This window comes from Carettochelys insculpta, chromosome 6 (assembly GCF_033958435.1).
Source record: "Carettochelys insculpta isolate YL-2023 chromosome 6, ASM3395843v1, whole genome shotgun sequence".
Classification (NCBI taxonomy): Eukaryota; Metazoa; Chordata; order Testudines; family Carettochelyidae; genus Carettochelys; species Carettochelys insculpta.
Window position 1 is genome coordinate 65212889 of NC_134142.1, and position 27378 is coordinate 65240266.

The 27378-nt window shown below is 45.8% G+C and overlaps 1 protein-coding gene across 3 annotated transcripts in view; it reads left to right on the top strand.

Annotated features, from left to right (window-relative positions):
• Positions 1–2473: 2473 nt before the first annotated feature.
• The window catches only part of ZFYVE1 (zinc finger FYVE-type containing 1), a 39201-nt gene continuing 14296 nt past the window's right edge, over positions 2474–27378 (top strand). Inside the window, exons 1-5 of one of the 3 annotated variants that reach the window (XM_074997126.1) lie at positions 2474–2975; positions 3887–4840; positions 5783–6698; positions 24478–24982; positions 27024–27238. In XM_074997126.1, coding sequence (XP_074853227.1) covers positions 6204–6698; positions 24478–24982; positions 27024–27238 — 1215 coding nt within the window. In that variant the 5' untranslated portion in view covers positions 2474–2975; positions 3887–4840; positions 5783–6203. Of the gene's footprint in view, positions 4841–5782; positions 6699–24477; positions 24983–27023; positions 27239–27378 lie in introns of all 3 variants that reach the window. The other 2 variants (XM_074997125.1, XM_074997127.1) reach the window with 2 other exon arrangements.

A 27378-nucleotide genomic window follows, 5' to 3' on the forward strand; every position in this document is an offset into this window, starting at 1 on the left:
GTTCAGCGTCCCCTGACCCCTAAAAAGATTGATCTCTGCATCCTGTCCTGAGGTGACGTGTGATGAAGTGGGGCATCTGTGAGGGTTTTGAGGGGCTTGCTTGCGGAAAAGGTGGTGCTCATTGAGTTTATTGTTATAGGGATCAACATGGAACTTGGGGTCCTGGAGAATGGACACTACAGCATCTGGTGGCTGGGAGACTCAGCTTGGACAGTACGTCTGTTTCTAGCCATTGGGATGACAGTGGGCTTCAGAGAGAGGACCCAGGTGACCTGATTAGCTGATGCCAGCTGGGAGAGATGGATGAAAGGAGAGATGGAGAAGAGAGGGAGCCAGGCTGCCCCGTTTACCTGGACAGCAGACAAAGGACCGAAGAGGAGCTGCTGTGGAGGAATATTGGAGGCTCGTCTGGAAGGTGGGGCCTTCTGCACTGAGCAGAGGGAGTGGGCAGGGGAGGCTCAGACATGCTGTGCTGAAGAAGGCCAGACCTATGGGCTCTGAGAGTTCCTGTGCTCACTAAACCCTCCTGTTTTATACTGGCTGAGAGTCGCTCCAGTCTAAAGGACAGAGTTGCATTATTCCCTCTGGGAGTGGAGGGCATGGCGAGAGACAGGCGTGCTGGAGGTTCAGAGAGTTGCAGTCCCGGGAGGCAGAGGGGCTTAATTCCCAAGAGAGAGTGGACACCCAAGAATGGCTGTTGCACTGAAGAGGGGTTCCCCCAGGGTCTGTATGGGCCAAGTGTGGGCACAATCTGTGAGTCCATGGGTACCCAGTCAGTATTGGAATAGTTGAAATCACACATTATTATTTATCTTTTTATTTTTATGGCCTTTCAATCTTCTCTGAGCATTTATACGCTCATCTGGTATAATAATTCCTAGCTTTCATGTTCCAATAAGATGTGAAAGTTTCCCCTCACCCCTTGTGTGGTATATGCTGTGCCTAAGATCCAGCTGCCAAATATTTTCCACCTGTTATTTGAAGACATTTTACTCTTCTTTTGTAAGTCTCTAGACCAAATTGTGATTGGTGGGGGTGGGGAAATGGAGAAACCACATCTGCACACACAGGGCTTACCAATTTGTCTTAGATTTAGGTCCCATCCACATTACATGTACAGCTATATTAATGTGGAGGGAAGTCTAGTTCCGAAACACTTGTGTCAGCTAATGGAATTAAAACTCTCTTCCTTATTTGTACCATAGATGGGACCTTATGTGTTTCAAAAGCATCCCAGAATTCAGTTAAAGCCTTGGATACATCCAAAGCTTTAGCATGGTTCAAGAACACTGTTAAAGTCTCATATGTTTTGCAACACTGTTAAGATTTCATATGTGTTGTAAAAGTTTGGGTTATCTTGAAGGTGATCCTACAGGTGAATTAGACAACACTGAAACCAATCCATTTATGTAATTCAGTATCATCTGGATGATATTTTTGTATAGTCAAGCCAAAGAGGCCAAAGGGCAGGGTGCTTCTGACCAGCATTTGACACAGAGAGGGCATTTCATGGACAGGAATGCTGGAAGTGTTTGTGAACACTGCTTAGAAAAGGGATAGTATGTGTCTTTCCAATAGTGGGTTATAATGTTCCTTCTAAAGTCAAGTTGTGATTAAAGTTCACCTCGAGGAGTACAAAGATAGTATAATCCACCTCTCTATGCAAACCAAGGAGAAAAAACGTTCTATGGTTAAGGCACAAGACTAGGAGTTCGGGGACCAGGATTCTATTTCCCACTCTCTTGGAGTATCTCTGTGGGACACAGGGCAAATCACTTATCCTATCTGTATCTCGGTTTTCTCTTTGGAAAAGTAGGAGCAGGGTTTTTTTTTTTTCTGGTGGAACACATCAGAACGGAGTTCCAGCACCTTTTTTCCTGGCACCACCATTCTGGAAGCTGGCTGGGCATCTATGAGCCACATGTGGCCCTTTAACGAACCATTTGTGACTCCTGCTGCTGCCGCTGCTCACTCTGGCTCCCTGACTGCCAACCTGAAAGAGTAGGACTCAATTTAATTGGTTTAACAGCCAGGTTGGGGGGATCCAACTGTTAAACCAATTAAATGGAGTCCTACTCTTTCAACACGGCAGGGCGCTGTGAGTTGCCCCTGCCGCGCTGTACGCAGGGGGAGCCGGAGGGCTGGGTGGAGCTGCGCAGCTATGGTGAAGAGGAGACCGTGGCTGGCAGCATGTGTAGCTCCTGGGTAAGTACATGAATCCTGGGTTGGGCAGGGGGGTGGTTTGGGGATGCAAGAGGTTAAGCCTGGATGCAGTTTGGAGCTGTGGAGTTAAGCCTGGGGAAGCGGGGTGTGGTTTGTGGGTGTGAGGGAATTAAGCCTGGGGCAGTTTGGGGCTGTGAGGGGGTTAAGCCAGGGGACACGGAGCTGGTTTGGGGCTGTGAGGGGGTTAAGCTTGGGGGTGGTTTGGGGCTGCAAGGGGATTAAGCCTGGGGCAGTTTAAGGCTGTGAAGAGGTTAAGCCTGGGGGCGGTTTGGGGCTGCAGGGTGTTCGGCACCTTTTTTTCTAGAAAAAAAGCACTGAGTAGGAGGAATAACTACCTGCCTATCTCACAATGGTGCTGAGGCTAAACTAATACAGATATGCAAAATCATTTTAAGTGCTTGAGTTGAAAATACTTTTTTAACATAAAAGGTGGAGTGCCTTACAGAGGCCCAGAACTATGAAGATGGATAAGATACATCAGTTACTTTAGTAACATGAATGCTACCAGATTGCCAAAACTCAGCAAGAGAGCTAGCTCCAGCCACTCAGAAAGCATTTCTTGTTCCCCGCAAACACAAATGAAGAGTCCGTTGTTGAGAATGGTCACATCACTCTTCAGCAGCCGCTCCACTGAGAAGCACTGGCAGGCTCAGAGAGAACTGCATCCAGTGCTCCTCTGATGGTCATTAGGACAGAATCACAGGACTGCAAAGGATCTCTCAAGGTCTTCTAGTTCAGCCCCTTGCATTCAGGTCAGGACTAAGTATTGTCTAGATGAGTGCTCTTTGTTATTTTTGAAACAGGAGCTGCTCTGGCAAAAACCATCCATGTGAGAGTCACATCTCCCATGCCCTAGTCTTTACAAAAGTCCCACCTTGCTCAGGCTGCATGCAGTGAGATATTTTCCTCTTGTTGTCTTAATAATGCTTCTTTGAACAACTGTCAGCTCTCTTGAACTTTTTTTTTCCTTCTTAGACTTGCTTCTGAGGCATCTTGCCTACCACCTCCCCGAGTTTGCTGACTCTTGCCGTCCATTGTCTTTTTTTTGCTGTTTTCCCTTCTACCATTCCTGATTTCCTTCAAGTTGTTTTCCACCTTCAAATTCTCAACAAGTTCCTCCTGATTTTGTCCAAATCAAATCTAGAACAGCCTCTCCACCTTCTACAGAGCCTAATTATTTGCAAACTCTCAAGATACTGAGATGGTGGTGGAGAATGATACATAAACTGCTGTCCCTGTCAGGCCTGGAAATGGAAAAAAGACTTTTCTCCACGTCTGGACCTGCTATCAGAGATAGCATGTGATCTGACCCGGTGCCAATTTCCACTCCAGTTTTGCTGCTAGAGTGGGAGAGCAGGCCTTTTTTGTGTGTTACTGAGTTATCAGTGAAGGTCCTTAAAGTACATACTGCGCCCCACCTCCCATGGCAGCATGCTTTTGCCTAGAACAGGCTGTATCCGCCTGGCTCTAAGAGGGGGGCAGGAGACACACCCATGCTTCAGGAGTAATGAAAAGCCTCACAGCACACAGACTTCTGAGTCACGTGAAACAAAGCTGTCAGGTAGCACTTTAAAGAGCTACAATTTTATTTAGTGGGTAATGAGCTTTTGTGGGTAAAGGAAAGTTCACATCACCTAAATAAATGAAATTGTTACTCTTTAAGGTGCTACAGGACCGCTTGTGTTTCGTGTGACGCTGCGAACTAACAGACTGAGACGTCTGAGTAACTCCCACGTGAAGAGGGTGGTAACACGACCTGAGAAAACCAGGGGAAGGCGGATTACAGAGTAGGAATGGGGATCTCCACTCGGATGAGAACAGGATGAAGGTGAGTCAGCCACGAACCCGCCCCACTCTCAGCACCGTCCCCGTGACACAAAGCGCACTTCGGCACAACCTCCTCTCCTACCAGTGCCCAGGCAGCTGCTCCATCCCACCACCCGCGGGCACGTTCTGCGCGGTGGGGAGAGGGCAGGGCGGGGGGCCTACCCGGCCGTGCGCTCAGGCGGCGCCTTGTTCCGCGGCGCTCACGCTGGGAATCTCCTGCCGCCCGCGGCTCCTTGCGTGTGCTGGGCGGGACGCGGCGCTAGGACTACAACTACCGGCGTGCCCGGGCGTCTCCACTGCTTCCTGCGCCCTCACCTTCCTGCCTTCGCGGCGAGAAAATAAGCCTGAAGTTCCCTGCCATCAGCTGATCTCCACTGACAACAAGGGGGCGAGGGGCAGGGGAGGTCGCGCAGGCACCCCGTGGGGGTAGTCAGCCTGTCTGGTGGGGCTAACAGCCATCCTGGGGGCCCACCTCAACGTGGTGGGGGAGAAGAAGCGAGGAAGACGCCCGCTCGGCTGCTGAGAGGACGAGGAGGAGAAGGAAGAAGCGTCTGGGACTCGACTCCTTAGTCACTAAGTACTGGCAGGAGGAAGAGGAGGGGAAGGTGCCCGCTGTTTTGTAAACAATCGATTGGGTCGAGGAGTTCCTTTTGGGGGGCCTTCTTTGTTCCTAGGCACAATATATCCCATCCCCCGCGCAAGCCTGCCTGCCTGCCTGATGATAGCATTGTTATGGTTTAACAGAAGGAATGCTGCTTTTTTTTTTAATAAAAAAGAAGTCTGGTTTAAGGTAGGTGACTGTGAGAGCATAAGCTACCCGATACAGCTGTTATTTAGTAAACGTAAAATCGATTGAAGGAGTGTGGAGTGCCTAGAGAAAGCAACACTTGTTTTAGCTCCAGGCAGAGTCTATGTCTGGAGTAATCAAGACACAAGTGTAAACAGTGTAGGGGTGCAGTATAACCCTCCTTGTCACCTCTCCCCTGCCTTGTCATTGATTTATATTTTTAATACAATATTGCTTAAAACAAGTGTTTAAAATGGCTGAGAAAAATGTTGTTTTGACTTAAGGTAAGTAAAGAAACAGGTCACAAATATAATCAGCTTCTGTTTTTGAAGAAGTTTTTTGATTTAAAGAGATATTAAATGACAAGTTAGCTGGATTTATCATCAAAACCAAAAAGCAGTCAAGTAACACTTTAAAGACTAACAACATAATTTATTTGGTGAGCTTTCGTGGGACAGACCCACTTCTTCAGACCATAGCCATACCAGATCAGACTCAATTTTTAAGGCACAGAGAACCAAAAACAGTAATCAATGTGGACAAATCAGAAAAAAATTCATGAATTTATTATGGTGGGCTTTGTTTGTGAGGTGGCAACTGCAAACAAATGTATTGAGGCAAAGTGTACTTGATCTGTAATGTGCTTGTAGCAGTTATTTGTTTTTTGTTTTAGTAGCCATATTTTGGAAATAATGTATGTATGAGGGATGTAAACAAGCAGTATGGTTATAATGCTTTTGGGCATCTCAGGCCTGAGCGTCGAAAGAGAATTTCTTGTCTGGGAAATCAGACCAGGAAGGTTCCTGGAATGCAGTGAACTCAGTTTAACTGTGGAATGAGACTGGAGATACAATGCCCTGCACTGTGCATTTCTAGTGTGATCTGTTTCTTTTTAAGATTACATGTTACTAATTAAAATGAATCTTTTTTTTTTTTCTGTCTCAGCTTTAGATGTTCCAGGGAAACATTTGAGCCCATCCTCTTTTTTTTTTTTTTTCTTTTTCAATCCCCCTGCATTACTGAAACTACAGTTTCAAGTAGAAACCCCCTGTGAGTCAGCAGTTGAAACAACCAACCTTGTGTAAGGCTATTTTGGAGACAGACAACAAACACTTAATCTGCACTCTACCTATCACTAAACCTTTGTAAGGGGATGAGAGAGGGAGAGAATCATTGTTCAAGCTGGTACAAAACTTTTCAGCAGCAATTGTTACATTGCTTATAAAATTAAGAATATGAAGGCTTTTTTTGCCACTTTTGTCCTTGTTGAGACAGATCAATTTTATAACTGAAAGCTCTTGAAAACGTGTATACATTTCTATTTAAAAATCAGATTGATAGGACTTTAAAAAAAATAAAGGTGAAGATGAGTGCTCACACTCCAACAGCAGAGAAGGGACTGAACACAGCACTCCTGTGTCAGGAAAGCTATGCTTGCAGTGGGACTGATGAAGCAGTTTTTGAATGTGATGAGTGTGGCAGCCTGCAATGCCAGCGCTGTGAAGAAGAGTTGCACAGGCAGGAAAAGCTGAGAAACCACGAGCGGACCCGTATAAGACCTGGTCATGTCCCTTACTGCAGCAACTGCAAGGGGGCCAATGGGACTATCATTCACAGCAATGCCACAGGGCCCAGGCAGAGGGCAGCAATGAGATGCCAGGAATGCAAAATTAATCTCTGCATGGAGTGTCAGAAGAGGACTCACACTGGGGGAAACAAAAGGAAACACCCAGTTACCATGTACCATGGTAGCAAACCTCATGAGGAAGAGGAGGAAGGGATGGATGAAGAGACCAAGAGGAGGAGGATGACAGAGAAAGTTTCTAGTTTCCTCTTGGTGGATGAAACAGAAGAGATTCAGGTAAGAATTATAGTCTCTTTTGAACAGACAGGCTATCTTTGGCCTAGTCTGTGCTATCGTGTTTTGTCGATGCCCAAAAGTCAGCAAAAGAAAGATCGCCACAGGGTGTTCACCTGGCAACCTCTGACAGACCTTGTCCATGTTGTGGACACCATCATGGACAGTGTGAGCAATGCACTCTGGGTATGTATCCCACAGTAGAGTGTTGGGCAAGACAGGCTAATTGCTATCCATCTTGGGATTCCCTCTGAATTCTCCCATATCTTCCTCAGCTGCCTCCAGTAGCATCATGAGTAGCTCTGTGAGCTGTCTGTGCTGAGGGGTGTCAAAGGAGCACAGCAGTCTCTCTTGTGTGGCCTCAATACCCCAGAAGGAGAGGATGAAGTGCACCCCCAGCCACCACCTTTCACCTACCTGGCTACCTGCTTCTTAGCAAGGCAGCCTACAGGGGAGCCCATCTGGGAGCAGCTGAGTGCCCCATCCAGCTGGCTTCTTGCCAGAGCACCGCAGTGGGGCACACCATCTTACTTTCATCTCTGACTGGAGCAGTCCAAAAATTTGCTCTTTGTTTTCCAAAGGAGCAGCATATGCAGCTGTCATATACTTCCTGGAGCTTTGATAAGAGAGGAGTGCATGCCTGTAAGGCAGCAAAGTTCAAACCACTGAGCAGAGCAATAAGGACAGGCATTGTGGGATACTGGTGGAAGCCAGTTCTGTCAAAAAAATGAGCAGCAGTGGCTACACTGGCTCTTTGTGGACAATAAAGGAAGCAGGGAATAAGTCTCTCATAGGGAAAGAAGTTTTTTGTTGTCAAAATTGGGCATTTTTCCTGACAAAAATCCCATTGCAGTGTGTATGCTCTCACTCTTTTGGTGCCAAAAGACAGTTTTTTAAGTGACAACTTAGTGTAGACAAGCCTTAGAGTCTGTGTTAACCATGCTTCTTAATAGTTCTGTTAGACTAAAGAATTCTCCAAGGGGAGTCTAAATAGTCAAACACTTGAGTTGTAAAATGATGAAATTGGGATAACTTGCTCTCAGCACTAAATCTGTGTCCTTGCCAAAGAAACATAGTGCATAGGAATTTTCTTACATGCCTAGCATGTGAAAATGGTTATCATTGAAGGAGGCTGTCAAAAGATCACACTGCTAAGCCCTTTGCACAGCAGTGGGAGTCTTCTCTGATGGAGATCATGTGGTAATGAACAGGGCTGTGGGAAGAACTGGGTGGACTAATGGAGAATGGCTCACAAGAAGCTCTTTCTGCATGGGGAACCCAGCTAACACAAACAAGGTGGTTTACTTTGTTTTGGTGCAGGGAGGGGAAGAGAAGATGGCAATGACGACAATGTTCTATAAGAAAATCCAGACATGTGGGTGCCTTGAGATAGTATGCTTAGGATGTTATGGTCACAGGTGTGATTTTTAAAGCATTTGCTGAACAAAGCCCGAGTGGAAGTGCCCAACCTATTTTACCATCACCTGGGTTAGTGTATAATAAATGCTACTACTTAGGCAAAAGGGGCAGCAGGTGAGAAAGCATGAAAGCACTGTTTTGAAAATGTAACTAGTGAGTAGTAGAGGCCGCCATCAGAAGTGAGTGATAGAGTGGTTGGAGGTAGGAGTCAACATCATCTCTCACTGTGTAGACAGGGTGGGGAAATAGAAGGGGCTTGAAAGCAGCTGATAGTTGATGCAGTAGAGAAGTGGGAGCTGGTGAGAGGAAGTGACGTAGAGTGTATTAAGAAAATTACCTTTCCAGCAGCATTTCCCATGGGTGGGAACAGGGTAATACTGAGTTTGTTGAGGCTAAAGAAAAGGATGTTGAAGTAATTGAGACATGAGCTGATGGGAGTTTTAGTTGTATGGATGGGTACGAGAAGCCATATCTTTGAGATAGTATGCAGAAAGAATCTGAAAGATTTAGGTGTAGCTTGAATGTGAGGACTTAGAGGTTTGAGTCAAAGATAATTCCCAATTTGTGGATCTTCCTGATGAGCAGGGTGGTGGTGTTATCCACAGTGATCAAGAAAAGAGGTGGTGTCCCTTCCCTGCAAGCCCTTCCCACTAAGAGCTCTTTTAACCATCTTGATGTTGAGTGGACTGCTCGATATCCTTGATGGCATGTAAGAGAGGCTGAGATTTTAGTTGGAATAGGTTCTCCCTGTAAACATCCTCAACTTTTACATTAGCCTCAAAACTTCTTTGCCATGGTACCTGCAAAAAACTTAATAATGTTTATACTGCTGGTGTGCTGAGACCTCTGCATACAATGACGGCTACTACTGTCTTATTGTTTCTTTGTTTTTTTTCCCCTATCTGTAGCCATTCATCATGGGTTGTTTGTTTTGTTTTTCTCTTATACTTGGATTTTTAAGTGCTTTTGGGCAGGGGGTATCTTTTGTTCTGTGTTTATATGGGGCTTAGCACAATGGGGTTCTGGGGCATGAGACTTGTTCATAGGTGCTATGACATACAAGTAAAAGGTGAGCTTTGCTAAGCTTTTTGTCTCATCTCTTGTAGCAGCTTTTGCCTAAGAATCATGGAAAACTGATCTAATGGATGGGTCTTACCCCAGAGCCTGATTTCAATTCTTTGGTGTAGTCTCACCATCAGTAGCAGATGGGATTATAGCAGTTTGTCCAAGACTATAATTATGTAGCGTAGGCTATACATGCCCTTAGGTAGAGTGAGGTGCTTCCTGGGCTTCAGCTGTTCATGGAGATAGACGCTCATATTTTTCTGCCTTCTATGCCATGAGGTGACTTACTTACAGACATAGAGCACTAGTCATAAGGAGCAGCTATGCCTGTTGTGTTTAGTCAAAATGGGACAATGAAAAAAAGCTTTGTTGCTAGAGTTTCTCAGCAAAGAGAGGAAGAAAGCTTCTTGGGGTGAGTTGAAAGGGCCCAGGTTCATGGAAGCCACAATCTTAAGTGGAGAAAGGGGGGCCCAGGCACTGTTGATTCTCTCAACTGAAACTCCCACAGCAGCCAAGCTCTCCCTTTCCAATATAAGAGCTTTTTCCTCACCTTGCAAACACAACAATCCTTCCTACCTCCCAAGTACAGCCCCATGCTTGGCTTTGCTTGTGCTCCTTCTGCAAGTCACCTTTTGTCAACTTGTTACTCAAGGGTATGGAACAGAGCTTCTTTGTGCCAGACACTGCACAGGATCTACATATTGCTTCATGGGAAGATGAGAGAAAGTTTAGATGCCCTTGATGACTGTTGACTGTAGAAGATGGACAGAAAATCCCATCCTGTACTTGAAACAAGGATGGCCCACTAATTATGATCTGGTCAGTCATTTTGTGCAACTTTTGGGTAACTTGACCCCAATAGCAGAGCAACCAAAATTCCCTTTAATTTAAAAGTTGCATGCTCTGGATGGTGGAAAGATCCTTTAAGGAGCATCGCTTAGCTACTTCACGCACTGAGTAGTCCTGAAAATACTGGGGCTTCCCTTTATGTATTTGCTTACTTGAGTTAGGTCAGAGTCCAGATGCTAGAAAATCATGGATCGCTTTTTCCGATGAGGGAATCCTTAGTAATCAAAGCACACAAAGGATCTTCTGTAAGGAGAGGTCACATCTCTGTGTTCTACTGCTTGCATTTGTGTGGAGAAATGTTTGTGTGGCAAATGCTCCCAGTTTGTGTAACACCTTCCTCTCACCCATTGATGTGAAAATATTTTGACAATGCTGGTCAGCCTGAACCATCTCCCCAGGACTGCCTCCTTTTTTCCTTCAGTTCTAAGTGCCACTGTGGGGCCTGCGCCACAGACTTTTAAAAGAAAGCAGAACTGTGGCGCTGATCAGACACAGGGCTGGTACAGAGGTTCCCAACTTCTAGGCACTGGGGCTTCTGTGTGCCTGACAGCCATTTTACCTGTTCTCTTCTCTCTGCTCCTCTTCATTCAGTTTAGGAAGCTTTTATTTCCTTTGTATCTTTGTGAATTTATTTCCCCAGCTTCTATGAATGTCTGAGTTCCTGACATTCCCTCCCCCACATTTCCTCCTCTTTCTCCTACTCATTTTCCAGTTCCCTCTCCCACCAGTGGGTTGGCTTTCAGTTCAGTATGAAGGATGGTAGCAACTGACAAGCATTGACAGGTACAGTGCTGTATAAAGCAGAGCTTCCCTCCCACATTTTGGAGATATTAGGGTACTTTTTTCTTGGAAGGGTGAGAGGAGTCACACACAACCCTGCCAGTGGTCCCCAGCATGACTGCTGGCTGATATGGAAAATAATCCTTGGAAAGCATGGGATCATCGCTTTTCTCCCCGTGGTTTGGTTGTTCTGTCTTCCCCCGGGCATCTGGCTTTCTGCCTGCAGTGAGAGTGCAAATTCCCTTTCCTGCTTCCTGCTACTGACCGTTGTGTGGTCAAACTTCTGCCCTCTAGCTGACGTAGGCACAGCCCTGAAAAGCAGGCCACAGGCCACTTATCAGTTGCTTGTTTCTTAGTCCCAGGCTTATTGGCAGCTATGCTGGGGCCTTCCCCATGCTTACCAAAGGGTTTTTTGTAAGGCTCCAGTGGAAGCAGAACACAGGCAGGCAGAGGAAGCCGGGGCTAAGCCCAGGGGAGCAGAATGGTAGTCTCCTCTCCCCTTTCTCCTCTCACCCAGTCTCTCATGGTCTTGCCCACTGCTGTACTCCCCTCTTCTGGCAGGGGCCAGTCAAGATATATTTACACATCAGTGTAACCTGGCTAGACCCCTTTATGTCCATGCAATTGTTTTAACCTAGATTCCCAGGACTATAGAGCCAGAGACTGCTAGGGCTCAGATCGTAGGTCCCAGTTTATGTGTATGTAGCCCCAGTTTGACTCTGGACATGGAAGTGCTCTGTGGCAACTTCCTTTGTCCTTTCTATGCTGACACTCTGTGGTGAAGTCTATTACACTGTGTTGCAAAAGGAAACCTCACGCTCCTTTGCAAATGACAGCATGATGCTGAACACTGTGTCTGGAAGGGCCTTAGCAGAGGGCCTGCAGGATTTTCAGGGGAGACGGCAAACAGTTTCTTCTGATTGAAGAGAGCTGCTTTCTGGTCACAGGAGCACAGCTAGTGTTTGGAGTACACAGCCCAGGAGACTCAGTGCATACAGCACCAAGGAGGGCCTAGGACCAAAGGCCCCAGAGTGGAGGGGGGACTAAGTGTCTGCCCTAAAGAATGAAGGTGCAGCAGAGCTTCTGGATCAGTACAGCTGGGGGAAGATGAACACCCACGCTCTCTGGCTTTTCTCCTTCCAGAAGGGTAGTTACTTCACTCTCATGCCACTTCCCCTTCCCCTTCCCCTTCCCCTTCTCCTTCGTGGGAAACATGGGCTTCCCAGTCAACTGCAAAACTTCCCTGCAACGTCCTGTGGCAGCTGCCACTGCTACTCCACCCTGCTGTGAAGGACTTGCCTGGAGCAGGGATCAATGCTGACAGGTGGGAGGCATCTCCTGGCTGCCAGAATATGTGGTGGGTGTGAGGAAGATCATTGCTCCCCCTCAGTTTTGACCTAGGAGCTCTGCTGCTCTTCCTCGCTGCAGGACAGCTGCTTGCTCTCCACTCCACTCCAGGGCCTGTACTCTTGGGCCATCCCCACCCTCTCTTGCATTGCGTAGGCAAGGGGCACCCATGTGTCGTGCGCTTGTGGCAGGGATGGGGCATCCCAGGGAGGTGTGCCCTGTGGATGCACATCACTGATCTGTAGCTGGCGGAGGCTAGGCTGAGGTGTGTGTGGTTTTTCCTCTGACAGCTGGCTGGTCAAACTTCAAAATGATAAAAAGCCACCCAAAATGTTGTTGTGGAGCATCCCGCTTTAAAAGCTAAGAATTGCAAGTTTCGTTTCAGTAGTCTTACGGCCCTGGAGCCGGATGTGCTAATCATCCTCGGAGAAAAGGTGCACGTTGACATTTTTGTGCCAATGTGACTCAGCCTAGAGGTGAAGAGCCCACTTCTCATATGTGATAGTTCATTCCACTGACATAGACACAAGAGGCCCTAATTATGCAGTTTATGTTCCTTATGGACACCTGTCTCCCATCAATAGCAGCCATCACCGTTAGCAAACAGGGTGGGTAGAGTTTTCCCACAGTGCAACAGATTTGTAGGGCGAGAGTGTGGACATGGGATGGGGCATGCTCATTCTCTGGGATAGGGTTACTTTGACTCAGGTCTATGCACTGCACTGTGAATGCCAGAGGCTTAGATCTGAGTGTGGATCAGAAAATAATTATCCTAGGGTTAATATGCAACATATATACTCGAGTCCAGGCTTCCCTGACATAGGTCAGCTGACTTGAGTTCCACTAATCTGGGGTTTACGTTGCTGTGTAGACATACCCTCGAAGGCAGGTTCAGGAGTAGCTTATTGCCTCACATTGCTTTTTCCTCACTGGTGATGTTGCTTGCGTAGCATGGTGGTAATGTGAAACTGGAACTGTTATATTCCTCCTAGAGAAATTTTGATGCCCTGCCTCCCTGCTCCCCATCCTATTTCATACTTTCCTATTTGGGCTATTGGAAGACTAGATGAAGAGAGTTTGTGGTGCAACATGTAGAAAATATTGTTTGAATACAACTATGGCGAAGGCCCTTGCATAAGGCGCTTCTGTGTTACAATGAGGTAATCTTTGTTAGTATGGAGAGAGTATTGTTTAGGTGTTAGAAAAGATCTTCAGAGTCAGGACTGGTGGATGCTATTTCTGGCTGTTACTGCCTTACTGTCCATTGGGGAATCACTTCACTTGCCTGTACCTCCCTACTTGTAAAATGGAGGTCACAACATGCGCTTTCCTTATAGCCTAGTGGGAGGCAAAATTAGTATTTGAGAAGGGACTCTGAACACTGAGTACGAAGTATTATTAGCATTCCTGCTCCAGTCTTGTCAGGTGTTCTAAAAATAACTAACCTATCTGGAGTGGTCACAGAGCAGAGGAAGTGTTAATTCTCAGATTAACGCAAAAGCTAAAAGTATTCTACCTAGTGGTTCAGTTACCAGGCCATGTATATTGCTTTCAGAAGTTAGAAGGCTCGTTTGCTGGTTGTATTACCCAGCTGCCCCTCCTGGATACAGTGTTTCCCTGGCAAGTGCTCGGTTCCCAATCACTATCCTTTAACTACAGGGCCGTGTTACAGGTGTTTGTTTTGTTTTTTTTACACCCTGAGTCTGCCTCCACAGCTTTGAAATTGGATTTGCTTGCCCAAAGTTTGTATTAAAGGTTTGCCACTCCTGCCTTCTGCTATTTCATGAGCAAGAGCCCAACAGTCCATGTTCCAGGCATGGACAGCCTGTACTTTTCAATAGCAGTGTCACTGCAATATCAGTGATTTTATTTAAGGCCCAGGTGTGCCACTCAGGATTGCACTGTGCAAGGAGCTGTACAAACACACTAAGATATTGTCTCCACTGAAGAATTTTCATTCTAAGAATAAAGATGGCCTCATTTCTGTCTTTTCTGTGGTCTCTTCACACCATTACACAGGCAAAAAGAAGGCAGAGTGGTCTTCTCTTGATGCATGCCCCCAGTATAAAGGGGCTTTGCTGGTGCCACAGTTCTGTGCAACTTCTTGCAGACCCTAGCACAGGGAGAGAGTTAATGGTGGGAAGGGGCATGATGCGCGTAGAATTCTAGAGGCAACAAGTTGATTTAAAGCCTCTGCTTCCCCTCCCTCCCCACTGCCTAGACTGCGTCTCATATAGTTATAGCCCGTGATAGTATAAGAACATAAGAATGGCCATACTGGGTCAGACCAAAGGTCCATCGAGCCCAGCATCCCATCTGCCGACGGTGGCCAATGCCAGGTGCCCCAGAGAAGGAGAACAGAAGCCAATGATCAAGTGATTTATCTCCTGCCATCCATCTCCTGCCCTTGTTATGAAGGCTAGGGCACCATACTTTATCCCTGGCTAATAGCCATTTATGGACCTAACCTGCAAAAATTTATCAAGCTCTTTTTTAAACCCTAATAGAGTCCTGGCCTTCACAGCCTCCTCGGGCAAGGAGTTCCACAGGTTGACTGTGCGCTGTGTGAAGAAAAATTTCCTTTTATTAGGGAAGGACCCTGCCTACTTCGAAGTCCCCTTATTCCCATGAGCTCATTCATGAAAATTCTAAAATTCTTTATTCTTAGAATGAAAATTCTTCACAGTGGAGCTCATGGGAATAAGGGGACTTCGAAGTAGGCAGGGTCCTTTCGAAAAGGAGCCCCGTCGGCATGAGACGCGTGGCGGCGAGGCGCGTCAATTTCGAAGTGCTGCGGCCGCCCGCATGCTAATGAAGCGCTGAATATGCATTTCAGCGCTTCATTAGTAAACTTCGAAATGGCCATTTGCGTGGCCATTTTGAAGTTTGGGGCTAGTGTAGACACGGCCCATGAGGTACAGGGTGATGGGTGGTAACCTGACAACATCAGAGGGTGCAGCAGTGAGGTGTCATTTGTTTGTACCTGTACATACAAAGACGGTCCCCCCCAAAGGATTAAGTTTAATAAGGACAAATGCAAAGTGCTCCACTTGAGAAGGAACAGTCGGTTTCACACATACAGAATGGGGAGAGACTGTCTAGGAATGACTACAGCAGAAAGGGATCTAGGGGTTATAGTGGACCACAAGCTAAATAGGAGTCAACAGTGTGATGCTGTTGTAAAAAAAAGCAAACATTATTCTGGGATGCATTAACAGGTGTATGTTGTGAACAAGACACAAGAAGTCATTCTTCCGCTGTACTCTGCACTGGTTAGGCCTCAGCTGGAGTATTGTGTCCAGTTCTTGGCACCGCAGATCAAGAAAGATGTGGAGAAATTAGAGAGGGTCCAGAAAAGAGCAGCAAGAATGATTAAAGGTCTAGAGAATGTGACCTAGGAAGAAAGGCTGAAAGAATTGGGCTTGTTTAGTTTGGAAAAGAGAAGATTAAGGGGAGACGTGATAGCAGTTTTCAGGTATCTAAAAGGGTGTCATAAGGAGGAGGGAGAAAACTTGTTCTTCTTGGCCTCTGAGGATAGAACAAGAGGTAATGGACTTAAACTGCAGCAAGGGAGGTTTAGGTTGGACATTAGGAAAAAGTTCCTAACTGTCAGGGTGGCCAAACAGTGGAATAAACTGCCAATGGAGGTTGTGGAATCTCCATCGCTGGAGATATTTAAGAACAGGTTAGATAAGTGTCTATCAGGGATGGTTTAGACAGTACTTGGATCTGCCATTGGGCCAAGGGGCCGGACTCGATGGCCTCTCGAGGTCCCTTCCAGTCCTAGCATTCTATGATTCTATGAAGATGCCATTTTATGTCCTAGGGGGCAGTGGAAATTTCCCACTGAGTCATTCCATTGTGGCTGGTACCCATGCACAATGGTTCAGTAGAGTCTACTGGTAACTGTTACTGTACTTCTCTTTACAATAAACTTGGCCTCGTACCTTCGGTCCTTACCTGGTTTGTGGTCTTTGGAGCCCTCTCAGAGTCTGCTGTGATCATTGAGCCCGCATCGTTGAACACACACGAAAGCAACCTTCTGGTTATCATCATCAACGAAGCCAAAGACCTGTGAGGAAACAATGGTAGTAAATACACCTAACTACACGTGGCAGAAAATAAATGAACTAAAAATCACAAGATCAGCACTGGCAGATGGGGGCGTACGCAAATAAGCCTGAAGTCCTGAATGGGGTATGCAAATATTTTAAGGTTGGGGAGCTTTGATATAAGGTTTTGATCCTGTGAACACTTTTGCCCATGGTTATCTATCTTTACTAGTCCTGTTGAAGGCTATGAGACCACTCAGGGTACTATAAAATTAAACCTGTGCAGAAGTGTTTGCAGGATCAGGGCCTAATTTGTTGTGAAAAAATAGTTGCCTTATGAGTAAGGAATTACGTGATTTTATAAATTAACCACTGTGCATAGCCTTGTTGGAAAGTCTTTTCACTTCAGTCAAAATATCATGACAAGAAAGAAATATTAGATGAACTGAGTAGGAAATCAAATCTTTAGACTTAATGCTCAGATTTGAACCTTCCGGACTACTTGTCACACTGCTTGTGCAGAATGGCATCTCTGCTCCATGAGGCCTTTCAAAGCTGGAAAGGAGTGATGGAAACTGGGTTGAATTGTAGCAATCAAAGTTCTGACTTGCACTATAAGAGAGCCCCGCTGTGGTCCCATTCACATTCCATGATCTTGCATCCCACTAGGAGTGACAGGGTAGACCCCTTCCCAGCCTAGAGAAACTTTTTCCCCTGAAATGACAGTAGGGACTTTGAGGCGGTAGTAAAAACATCAACAAGAGTCACCGCTGGAGGTGTAAGAGTAGCAGTGTGGGGGACCCCAGTAGCTATTCCAGCAGCTGAGATGAATTGGGGTTGGTGGGCATGTGGGATTTGCTTTTCTCATGGCACAGTTTCGTTTGTGGTATGGTGTGGTGTTGGGCTCCCCAAAGCGCAGAGATGCATGGAGTAGCTCATACCTTTGAACCTTTCTTTGAGTTTGCAGCGACTGGCAGATATTGTTCCATCTGTTATGCTCAATTTGTATTATCAGACTTTAATTCACACCTATATGGACTAGATTGTTTTTTCTCCCAAGGGATGCCGAGATTCTCATTTAATTGCCTGTTTTCAGGAGCTGACATTTTAGGCATGAGTCTGTCTGTAGTGCTTTAGCCTTGATCCAGCCCTGGATGGACCCCCTTAGTTTGAATAATTTAAAATGGAACATGCTAAAACACTCGTCTCAGAGGTAGGGCCCTACCATACCCATGGGTCCATTTTGGTCGATTTCAGTAAAGAGATTTAAAAAAAAAGTGCATTTCCTGATTTCAGGTATTATTTAAATCTGAAATTTCACAAAGTTGTAACTGTAGGGGTCCTAACACAGCTTTGAAAGCAGCATTGCAGAAATGGGAGTAGCATTGTATGGTATTGCCACTCCCTCCTTCTGTACTACTACTGTAGGAGGCACTGAAGACTAGCACTACTGTAGGAGGCAGTAAAGACTAGCACTAGGGTTTAAAGAAGAGCTAGATAAATTTATGGAGGTTAGGTCCATTAATGGCTGTTAGCCAGGATAGGTAAGGAACTGGTAATCAGCCCAGGTGCAAAATGATAATTGGTACTGGTCATGAGTTGAAATCACAAGGTCTTGCCGCTCATTAAAAAAGACCCTGGTACCGACTCCTCACAGATCCAGATCCAGGGTGAGGACTCTTTGTCAGAAGCTGGAGATGGATGGCAGGAGAGAGATCATTACCTGTTTGGTTCATTGCCTCTGACACTCTGCACGTGGTATCGGTCACTGTTAGCAGACAGGATACTGGGCTGGATGGACCTTTGGTCTGACCCAGTATGGCTGTTTTTATGTTCTTTCTTCTGTTCTGCATCTGGCAGGCAGCTGTCTTCAGAGCTGAGAGTCTGGCCAGCAAATATTGCTTTTTGACTACCCAGCTCTGAGATTTATTGGTGCATAAGCTTTCATAGGAAAAGAGCTACTTGCAGCTGATGAAGCAGGTCTTTGCCCATGAAAGCTTATGCGCAAAAGAAATTTGTTAGTCTATAAGGTGTTGTGTGGATACAGACTAATACAGCTACCCCTCTGATACTAGCTCTGAGGACAGCACAAAATAAGGATGGCAATACTGTAACCTGTCAGGACTCCCATTTTGAGAAACTCTGGTCTCCCCTGTGAAATCTGTATAGTGTACGGTGGAAAGTATGTGAAAGGCCAGATTTCATGAGGCACACCAGATCTCACACCCCAGTTTGGTGGTATTCTAATCATAGGGAGCCAAGCTGCATTGGGAGAGATATAGTGGGTCTCTTTTGTGACTAGCAGCTATGATTTAAATACTAACCCTGGTGCGTCAAACATGCTAGCCACATGCAGCTCTTTGGCCGGTTGAGTGTAGCTACAGCTTGAAACTCCCAAATCTGGCATTCTCTCATCCAGCAACATATGTCAGCTGGCAGGACCATGGATCTTGCAGATCAAGACAGTTCTGGGGCTGTGAAGAGGAGGGGCCAGCCAGACCAGTGGCAGGAGCCCAGGCCAGGGCAGCTTCAGCTGGTTTGGTTGCAAGGGGTGGAGAAGCAGCCTCCAGGGAGCCTAGGCCCGGGAACAGCAGCGAAAGTCCCTCGCCCTGGGCTGGGAGCGGTGGCCAGGGCTCTCTGGATGGGAAGCTGCAGGCCAGGGAAGCTGTGGCCAGGGCTAGATGTAAAACCTCAAGCCGGGGAGCAGCGGAGCTCATCCCTGGGGCAGGTAGGAAGCTGCAGTTCCAGGAAGCTGCAGCTGGGGCTCGGCAGGAAGCTGTGGCTCCAGGAAGCCGTGGCAGGAGCATGGAAAGAAAACACAGCTCTGGGCCGTGAGCCTGAAGTGGGGGCAGGGGAGCTGGGGAGCCGTGGGGAGGGGAGCCCAGGAGCAGAGGCTGGAGGCTAGCAGGGGAGGCAGAATTGAGCAACCCGGTCTGGCAAAATCCCTGGTCCAGGACTGCTTAGGTCCCAAGGGTGCTCGATCAGGGAGGTTGAACCTGTAGTTGGGTTGAACTACTGGGTCAAAACTGGTTGGACGCTAACCCATGGTGCTGACCCACTCTGAGGTTCGCTACCTAAAAACACCTTCTGTGTTTCAGAAGTTCAGTGCTAGCTGTCTGCTGTGGAGGCACCAGTTGAGACTATAAAGTTAAAATGGCAACTGCTATTCCATTGTAAAGCTTTAAGTTGACTCATTTACACCCTGACTTTAGTTGAAAGAGACATTGGTCTGAATTTTATAGGTATTACCACTTTTAAAATTGAGTTTTAGAAGTGTAGGAGCAGGTGATTTGCATTGCATAATTTTAAAAGCTTTTTTCGGAATTAAAAGTCTTTTTAATTTATTTATTCTTCCTATTTTTGTCTAAACATTGGTTTATTGGAGATATTTGAAAATTGATATATATGACACACATTTAAACATGCTGCCAGGAATCTTTTAATATTTTTTTCCTTTGATTTCTGATTTAAAAAAAAAAGTCTATCCTTTTAAGTGGTGCAGTGGTCATATAACGGGGGTTGCTGTGGTATATTGGTTGTCAAACAAGTCTTTTGAATGATATATTTGATGTCTTGTATGTTTGGCATCTAAACACATAGATTGACAACACTGTTAAGTTTGTCATCAGACACGTCCTGCCAAAGTGAACCCGGTCAAAGAGTAGGATTTTAAAATGCAACAGCCCATACAATTCAAACTCAGTTCAAGATGAACTGTATGCTGCCTGAATAGCCTGTTTAACACTGTTGAGTGTGTGAATTGTGTATAAGGGTATGGAAAGGCAGGCCTTCTACAATCTGTGCATGAATAAGAGTAAGATCTAAGAGATTGTATGCACAGGTCGGAGAAAAAGTTCTGTGAAAAAAGGAACAGGATTCATTTAGACTTGGTGGTGTTATGCCTGTGGGACAGAGTTAAGGTTGTTTGTGTGCCAGTTTTCATATTATGGGTTTTTTACATACACTGTAACATATACAGTTAATGAATGAGATCAGTTCCAGGAAATTAATGGACAGTGAGATTCATCTGAGGGGTCTTGGGTTATCTTTTCATTTTCTCCATGATCCCCTGTCAGTTTTTATGGCCCGGGAATGGAAAAGTGTGTTGATTTCAGTGGGGTTCGAGTCCTTTATTGGGTAACAGTTCAAAACAGTGTACTTACCCTTCAGATAAGAGAACATCCAAGATCTTGGAGAGTTTGTGTTTCATGTTCTCAGGATGGTCAAGAGAAGTTTTGCTAAAAGTTCTCTTACGTTCTTGATGCCTTTGCTTTTATTTCTGCTCAGGTCTCATCTTATTAACTTAGGTGCTGATGGATCAGCTGAATGCTCGGGTGGCTGTTGAGAAAGATTCGGGTGTCACCCAGCTGATTGGGAAAGCGCCCCCAGCCAGAAGCACGTGTTCCTGTTTGTGTTGCATAGCTGTACATGCCTCAAGGCACATAACAAAATTTATTCCACACATGGATGGGGGAAAAAAAATAAAGGGAATGTTGATTACGCGTTAGTTCTGTGTCCAAGTGTGTAAATCCCTTTACAAGTGCCAAGTGAGTCAAGTATGAGCCATATAAGCACTGGTGGTCTTTGTTTCAGCCTCGTGGCTCGTCCACACAGAAGTATCAGAGCCTACGACTCCTACCAGCGACAGAAGCGGTCCCTTTAACTGTCGTGGGAGAGTTTCATGCTTTTAGTGTTGAAAGTTCCGCATGTAGATTCCTTTACAAACCACGTGGAGGGTCCCATCAAAAGGGCATGTTGGTGAGGGGCCTTTATGGAAGTATAGAACCATTATTAACACAAATACAAGCAGCTGTAAATAATTATGCAGAAAATAAAACAAAACGTAGTTGTAACCGGTGATATGCGGCATAAGATAAGATCGCTAAATAAGAGGTTGAAGGGTCTCTGTGTTTATCAGTTACAATCTCTAAGTATTTAAAAAAAAAAGCCGTAAATGAACCTCCAGTGTTAGAAATGGCAAGAGAAATGAAAAAGGGAAGAAAGCCCCTAGTTTTCCACCCCTGCCCACATTTCTGTAAGGAAAGAGACCCTCGTTTTAGACAGATTTGTACAGTTCTTTCTCTGAAATCAGCTGATGTAATGTCATTTATGGGTGCGGTTTTGTTTTTTCCCTTCTGTGTCCACTTAGATTGTGACTTTGGAGGTGTGTTGTTAGGCAGTCTGAAACATTTCCACAGCTGGGTTTGTGTTAGTTGAACTGCTGCCACCCAGGTCTTGGCATCAACACTAGGAGTTGCTGTTACATACCCAGGAGATGATGTTGCACACCCTTTCAGATCTGTGCATCTTTAGGACTTTCCTTTCCCTCCCCCACCCAGAAAAATTAAGGCAAACAAACATTTGCATTCTAGATCTTCATTGCTTACAGTTGGGGTGAAGCATAACAACTATCACTGGCTCACCTACAGGGCTCAAATCTGGAAGGGGAAGTTGGTAGGCCAGTTGCTGTGACTGGATTCCACACCATTGTATTCTCTAGGGATGCCCAAGGGTATTCAGTGCTTTGGAAAAAGGTAAAACAGTTCAGCATTCAAGCTGCTGGCATAGTAGTGTTTTAGAAGGGTGTGTGCTGAACTGTTACATTGGTACTGTATTGTGCAAATGTACATCTAATTAATACCCCAGCCGGTGCTTAATTTATCATGAAAGAGGTGCTGGAGCTCACTTTCCCTGCCCAATGAGGGTGTGGTCCAGGATCAGGTCCCTAATGAACTGCAAACCTGTTGCTAGGATTTCTGTAGGGAGTTAGCCTCCTCTGATTCTCTGTAGTCCTTTTACACAGCCAACATTGCTGACTTTTCCCCACCCAGACACCTCCTACCAGACATCTTGACCCCATGTAACCAAAGACACTAAAATATCCTTGCATAGTTGCCTACCCCATTATTAAGCAACTGTTGGAACAAAGCTGTTGTCTATCTGGCCTCCAGGGAGTGCTGAGACCATAATAGTTGGGGACTATAGTTAGCGCTGGCTTCTGTGGCACAGGGAAGGAGGAGTTAAGGAAACGGGTTTTTTTTTTCCCTCCCCTCAAAGATGGCATCCTTGGACAAGGGAGGAGTAGGAAAAAGGATAATGTTTTTAATGGGTTCGACTTTTCCACTGACCCAGTTGTCTTAATCAGTCACAATATACTTCAGCATTTGAAGGTGTCCCCTTAAACGCACAGCTGTCAGAAACAAACTCTTGTCCCCAGCTAAAAAAGTGGGTGTGCCTTAGTCCTTCCTGCTGTCCCGGGAAAGCCTGATAGCTCTGTGGAAAGGGGAGGGTAAAGGAGGAAGAGAGGAGTAGGAGAGGTGCTTCAGCAGGTTTTCCTTTTATCCCTCATATTGTATAGCTGCCTGGTTTGAACTGGTGCATGACTACCCTGCCCCTATACTCTGTAACTTCTCCTTCTGAATACTGCTCCAAGTCTTTCTGTGGAACATAGACTCTCTTTATTTGAACGCAGTCTAGGATCTGATTTTGCTCACAGATTTCACCATAGCAGGGTGGGGTTTAAGAACCTGAATCAGTGAGCTAAGAATAAACCTATTCAAAGAATCCATTGATTGCAGCCTCCTCCTCCTGACCTCTGTGGATCTTACATTCTGAGATGTTCTACCCATGTTGGCTTGCAAGAGAAAGGGGAGGTGGAGTTTTGGGACACACGTGTGAAAGAAGCAGCATATGGGAAGAAATCTTTTCTACCCCTTTCCTGGGAAATGGCCAAGACCTCCAGAAATTGATGGCCAGTAAAAGGAAAGTCAGTGCCCTTTTGCTGTTGAAGGGAATTCCATGGGAGGAGTAAAGAGGAATGAACTGAATTTAATCCCTCTCAGCTAGTGTTTTCATTTTGCTCTTCTTGGGACTCTTCTTGAGCAAACACCTGTTGAAGGGAGGCTACCTGGTCCCCAGGTGAAACACACATGACAAACCGCTGCAACCAACCCTGAGCAGGACAAAAAGCTTTCTTAAGAGAAATGTCTCACAATCTGCCACTAAATGGTATGAGAAGTCTGATTTATCTCCCCTAAAAGCCCAGGAAACCAAATGTTTTGAAGGCCAGGTGCTGTGTTTTTGTTTGTTTTTAAAACTTTATAAAAAAAGGCCTAGTCAAGTACATCATTATGAGGTAAAGTATTAGGTCTGTTGTGCAGTTTGTAAAACCTGCTTTAAAATTGCTTTAATCAAGTTAAATCTGTCACTTTTCTCCCCTACTCAACCCATAAGATGTATTGCTCTGGAGTGGGGGAGGAGGGACTGTCTTGGAGAATTGGTAACAGCTGTCATTTGGCCACTGATAGAGCATGTCTACACGTGCACGCTCCATTGAAATAGCTTATTTCGATGTAGCGACATCGAAATAGTCTATTTTGATGAATAACGTCTACATGTCCCCCAGGGCTGGCAACGTCGACGTTCAACTTCGACGTTGGGCAGCACCACATCGAAATAGGAGCTGCGAGGGAACGTCTACATGCCAAAGTAGCACACATCGAAATAAGGGTGCCAGGAACAGCTGCAGACAGGGTCACAGGGCAGACTCAACAGCAAGCCGCTCCCTTAAAGGGCCCCTCCCAGACACAGTTGCACTAAACAACACAAGATCCACAGAGCCGACAACTGGTTGCAGACCCTGTGCATGCAGCATGGATCCCCAGCTGCGGCAGCAGCAGCCAGAAGCCCTGGGCTAAGGGCTGCTGCACACGATGACCATAGAGCCCCGCAGGGGCTGGAGAGAGAGCGTTTCTCAACCCCTCAGCTGATGGCCGCCATGGTGGACCCCGCTATTTCGATGGTGCGGGACGCAGATCGTCTACACATGCCCTACTTTGACGTTCAACTTCGAAGTAGGGCGCTATTCCCATCCCCTCATGGGGTTAGCGACTTCGACGTCTCGCCACCTAACGTCGATTTCAACTTCGAAATATTGCCCAACACATGTAGTCGTGACGGGTGCTATTTCGAAGTTGGTGCCGCTACTTCGAAGTAGCGTGCACGTGTAGACACAGCCATAGAGAGCAGGAGCATCTACATGACTTAAAACCCTGGGTCCCTTTGAAAGTCAGTGGTATTTAAGTGCTTATGACACTTGGGTGCTTTTGAAACATTTGCCTGGGACTCCTGTATGTTTATAAAGTTTATAAAGAACCTAAATGGAAGTTGCTCATCCTCACAAACTTTGTGAGCCTTGAAGCCAGCTCTGCTTTTAGTGTAATGTTTTCTAGTTTCCCATCTAAAATGTTGTAATTTTCTTATATTGGAAGGTGATGAATGAAGAAGACTTCGTTAAGAAACTGGACTGCAAACCTGACCAACACCTGAAGGTGGTGTCCATCTTTGGGAACACTGGGGATGGCAAGTCACACACTCTCAACCATACTTTCTTCTATGGCCGTGAGGTCTTTAAGACATCTCCAGCCCAAGAATCCTGCACAGTCGGTGTATGGGCAGCCTATGACCCTGTCTGCAAAGTGGTGGTGATTGACACAGAAGGTCTGCTTGGGGCCACAGTGAATGTGAGTCAGAGAACACGGCTGCTTTTGAAAGTTCTGGCCATCTCAGACCTTGTCATCTATCGTACTCATGCTGACAGACTCCACAATGATCTCTTCAAATTCCTTGGGGATGCTTCAGAGGCGTACCTGAAACATTTCACTAGGGAGCTGAAGGCAACCACGGCCCGCTGTGGGTTGGATGTTCCCTTGTCCACTCTGGGTCCTGCAGTCATTATCTTCCACGAGACTGTGTACACCAAGCTACTGGGTTCTGGTGAGTAAAGAGAAAGAGACAGTGGATCAAAATACAGCTAAATATTATCTGTTAATGTGGAAGACCTGGGTTAGAGTCCTGGTCGTGCTCACTTTTCAGGCTGGCAGAGGATCTGCAAAGGCGGTATGCTTTGCTCTGATGGTGGAATGTGGGATTTATAACCACCCAGAATAACCACCCAGTTAAGAATCAACATTGATTAGTCTTCAGTGTAGGACAGTGATTGTGGCATTGGACCATGAGGATGGGTAACAGCGAGAGCAAGTGAAAATGGGGGATCCTAACACTGTAACAGGGATGCAGAGGGCCCTCTCACAAAAATAAAGAGGTCATGCTTACAGAACTAAATGGGTAAGAGGTATGAAATTGACTTGTTTATAAACTTGCACCATTCCTTTGGCACTGTGATTCCAGGGGATTGGTGCCCTTCTTAAAGTAGACATAAATTCTGGGCAACACAGACTTAGAGTGTGGTGGCCAGTGGCTGGTGGGTTGGCCTTGCTTCTTCTTATGGGAGTTGCTCAAAATATGCAATATTGCTGGTAGGATTTCCTTCCACGCCCTACAGGGTGTGAGCCCCACTACACTTTCATTTCTCACCCATTTCTTTCTTCTGCATTTTAAGTTGATTCATTGCATGCCAGACTAAGCACCTTTAGGATATGTGGTTTGTTTACACAGCTATGAGGTGAAATCCTAGCTCTGTAGAAGTCAGTTGGCATTTGGTGGTTGACTTCAAAGAGACCAGGGCTCCCACACCTACCATGCCCTAATATGTTGCAGGGAACCCTGGTCAGCGCACCTGGTTACATCAGGGCAGATGGGGTTTAGCTTCCTTCTGTTTGTGTGCATCCAGAAGTGCCCTACTGTGCAAGAGCTCTGTAATTCCCTGCAGGCCACAATATTGTTGCTGGCTTCTTCAGGCTGGGTGTTTTGCTAACCACAAGGTGCTCAGCAAATAGAAAAGCCATGGAACTTAGTACAGCACCATTTATTATTATTTTTCAGAATGTATTTTAAACAACAAAACGGCTATGTGAAAATGGCACCTCCTTCTCACTTGGATAAATGTAGAACAGATAAGGAAGCAGGATTTCACACAGCACGTAGTCAGCCGCTGAAATTTGCTGCCTCAGGAGGTCAGAGTCAAATGCTGTAGCTGGTTAATTTTATGACCAATAATAACAGTAGTAGTTATATGCACAAATGCAGGGTAATAAAAATATACTCCAGAAAATCAGCTGATCTCAGCAGAAACCAGAAGGGAATCCACCTCTTCCCCACAACACACACCCTATGCAGTAACATACAATTGTTTAACTTGAAAGACAATGTTGGGGTGTTTAGGGTTTTTTTTTTTTTTTTTTTATTTTTATTTTTTATAAAGGAGTTGGGATTTGCTTTCCTGTCAAGCATACACTATATGCCATTGCTAGAAGCTGGGTCTGGGGGTTGGTAGACTTGAAATAGATAATTCTGTGTTGCTGTGTTTTCTAAGGGAGTTAAGAGACACATACTCCCTTTCCTGACATAGTGCCTGCATGTAGAATGAACACATAAGGTGGTAGGAATGATGCTACTAACTCTAAGCTTATCATGGTGTGGGCTAATGGCCTGGAGCCAGGAACCGCTGCGCTTCAACACACTTCAACATAAAGTTTGATTATTTAGTGTCACAAATTCCAAACTAGCCACTGGTTTTGGATGCCCGGCTTTAGGGCTAGTAAGCACAGGTTTTCAGAGATGCTGACTACCCACAATTCACACTGATTTCAGTTTTAGCTGTGCTTGGCATCTCCACACTTTGTAAGTGCTAACACTGTACCTAAAATCAGAGGCCAGTTTTGAAAATGGTTCACTTTGCCCATGTATAAAATGGGGAATATTTATTTATCTGCATCACAGAAGGATGCGGATGCAAATTAAGAATGTTAGTCCTGTACAGGACTCTGCATTGTTAAAGCACTACCTGATTGTCAAGTACTATTATGCTAAGTCAGCAATTACTGATACATCTGTTACTGCTTTTGAATGGATGTAGATCACCCCTCTGAGGCACCTGACAAACTCATCCAGGATCGCTTCCGGAGACTGAGCCGCTTCCCCGAAGCCTTCAGCTCTATCCACTACAAGGGAACAAGGACTTATACTCCTCCCACAGACTTCTCAGGTCTTAGGAGAGCTGTGGAGCACCAGCTGGAGAACAATACCACCCGTTCCCCCCGACAACCTGGGGTTATCTTCAAAGCACTGAAAGTAAGTGATTTACTGCAGAGTGTGGCTTGCTAGCAGTTGGGGAGAGGTGCACAGTGTCCTTATTAATGTCTCTAGTAACGTTTACACGTATCACGTACCAAATAAAGTTCCACACACAGCTTTTATGCAGAATTGCAGAC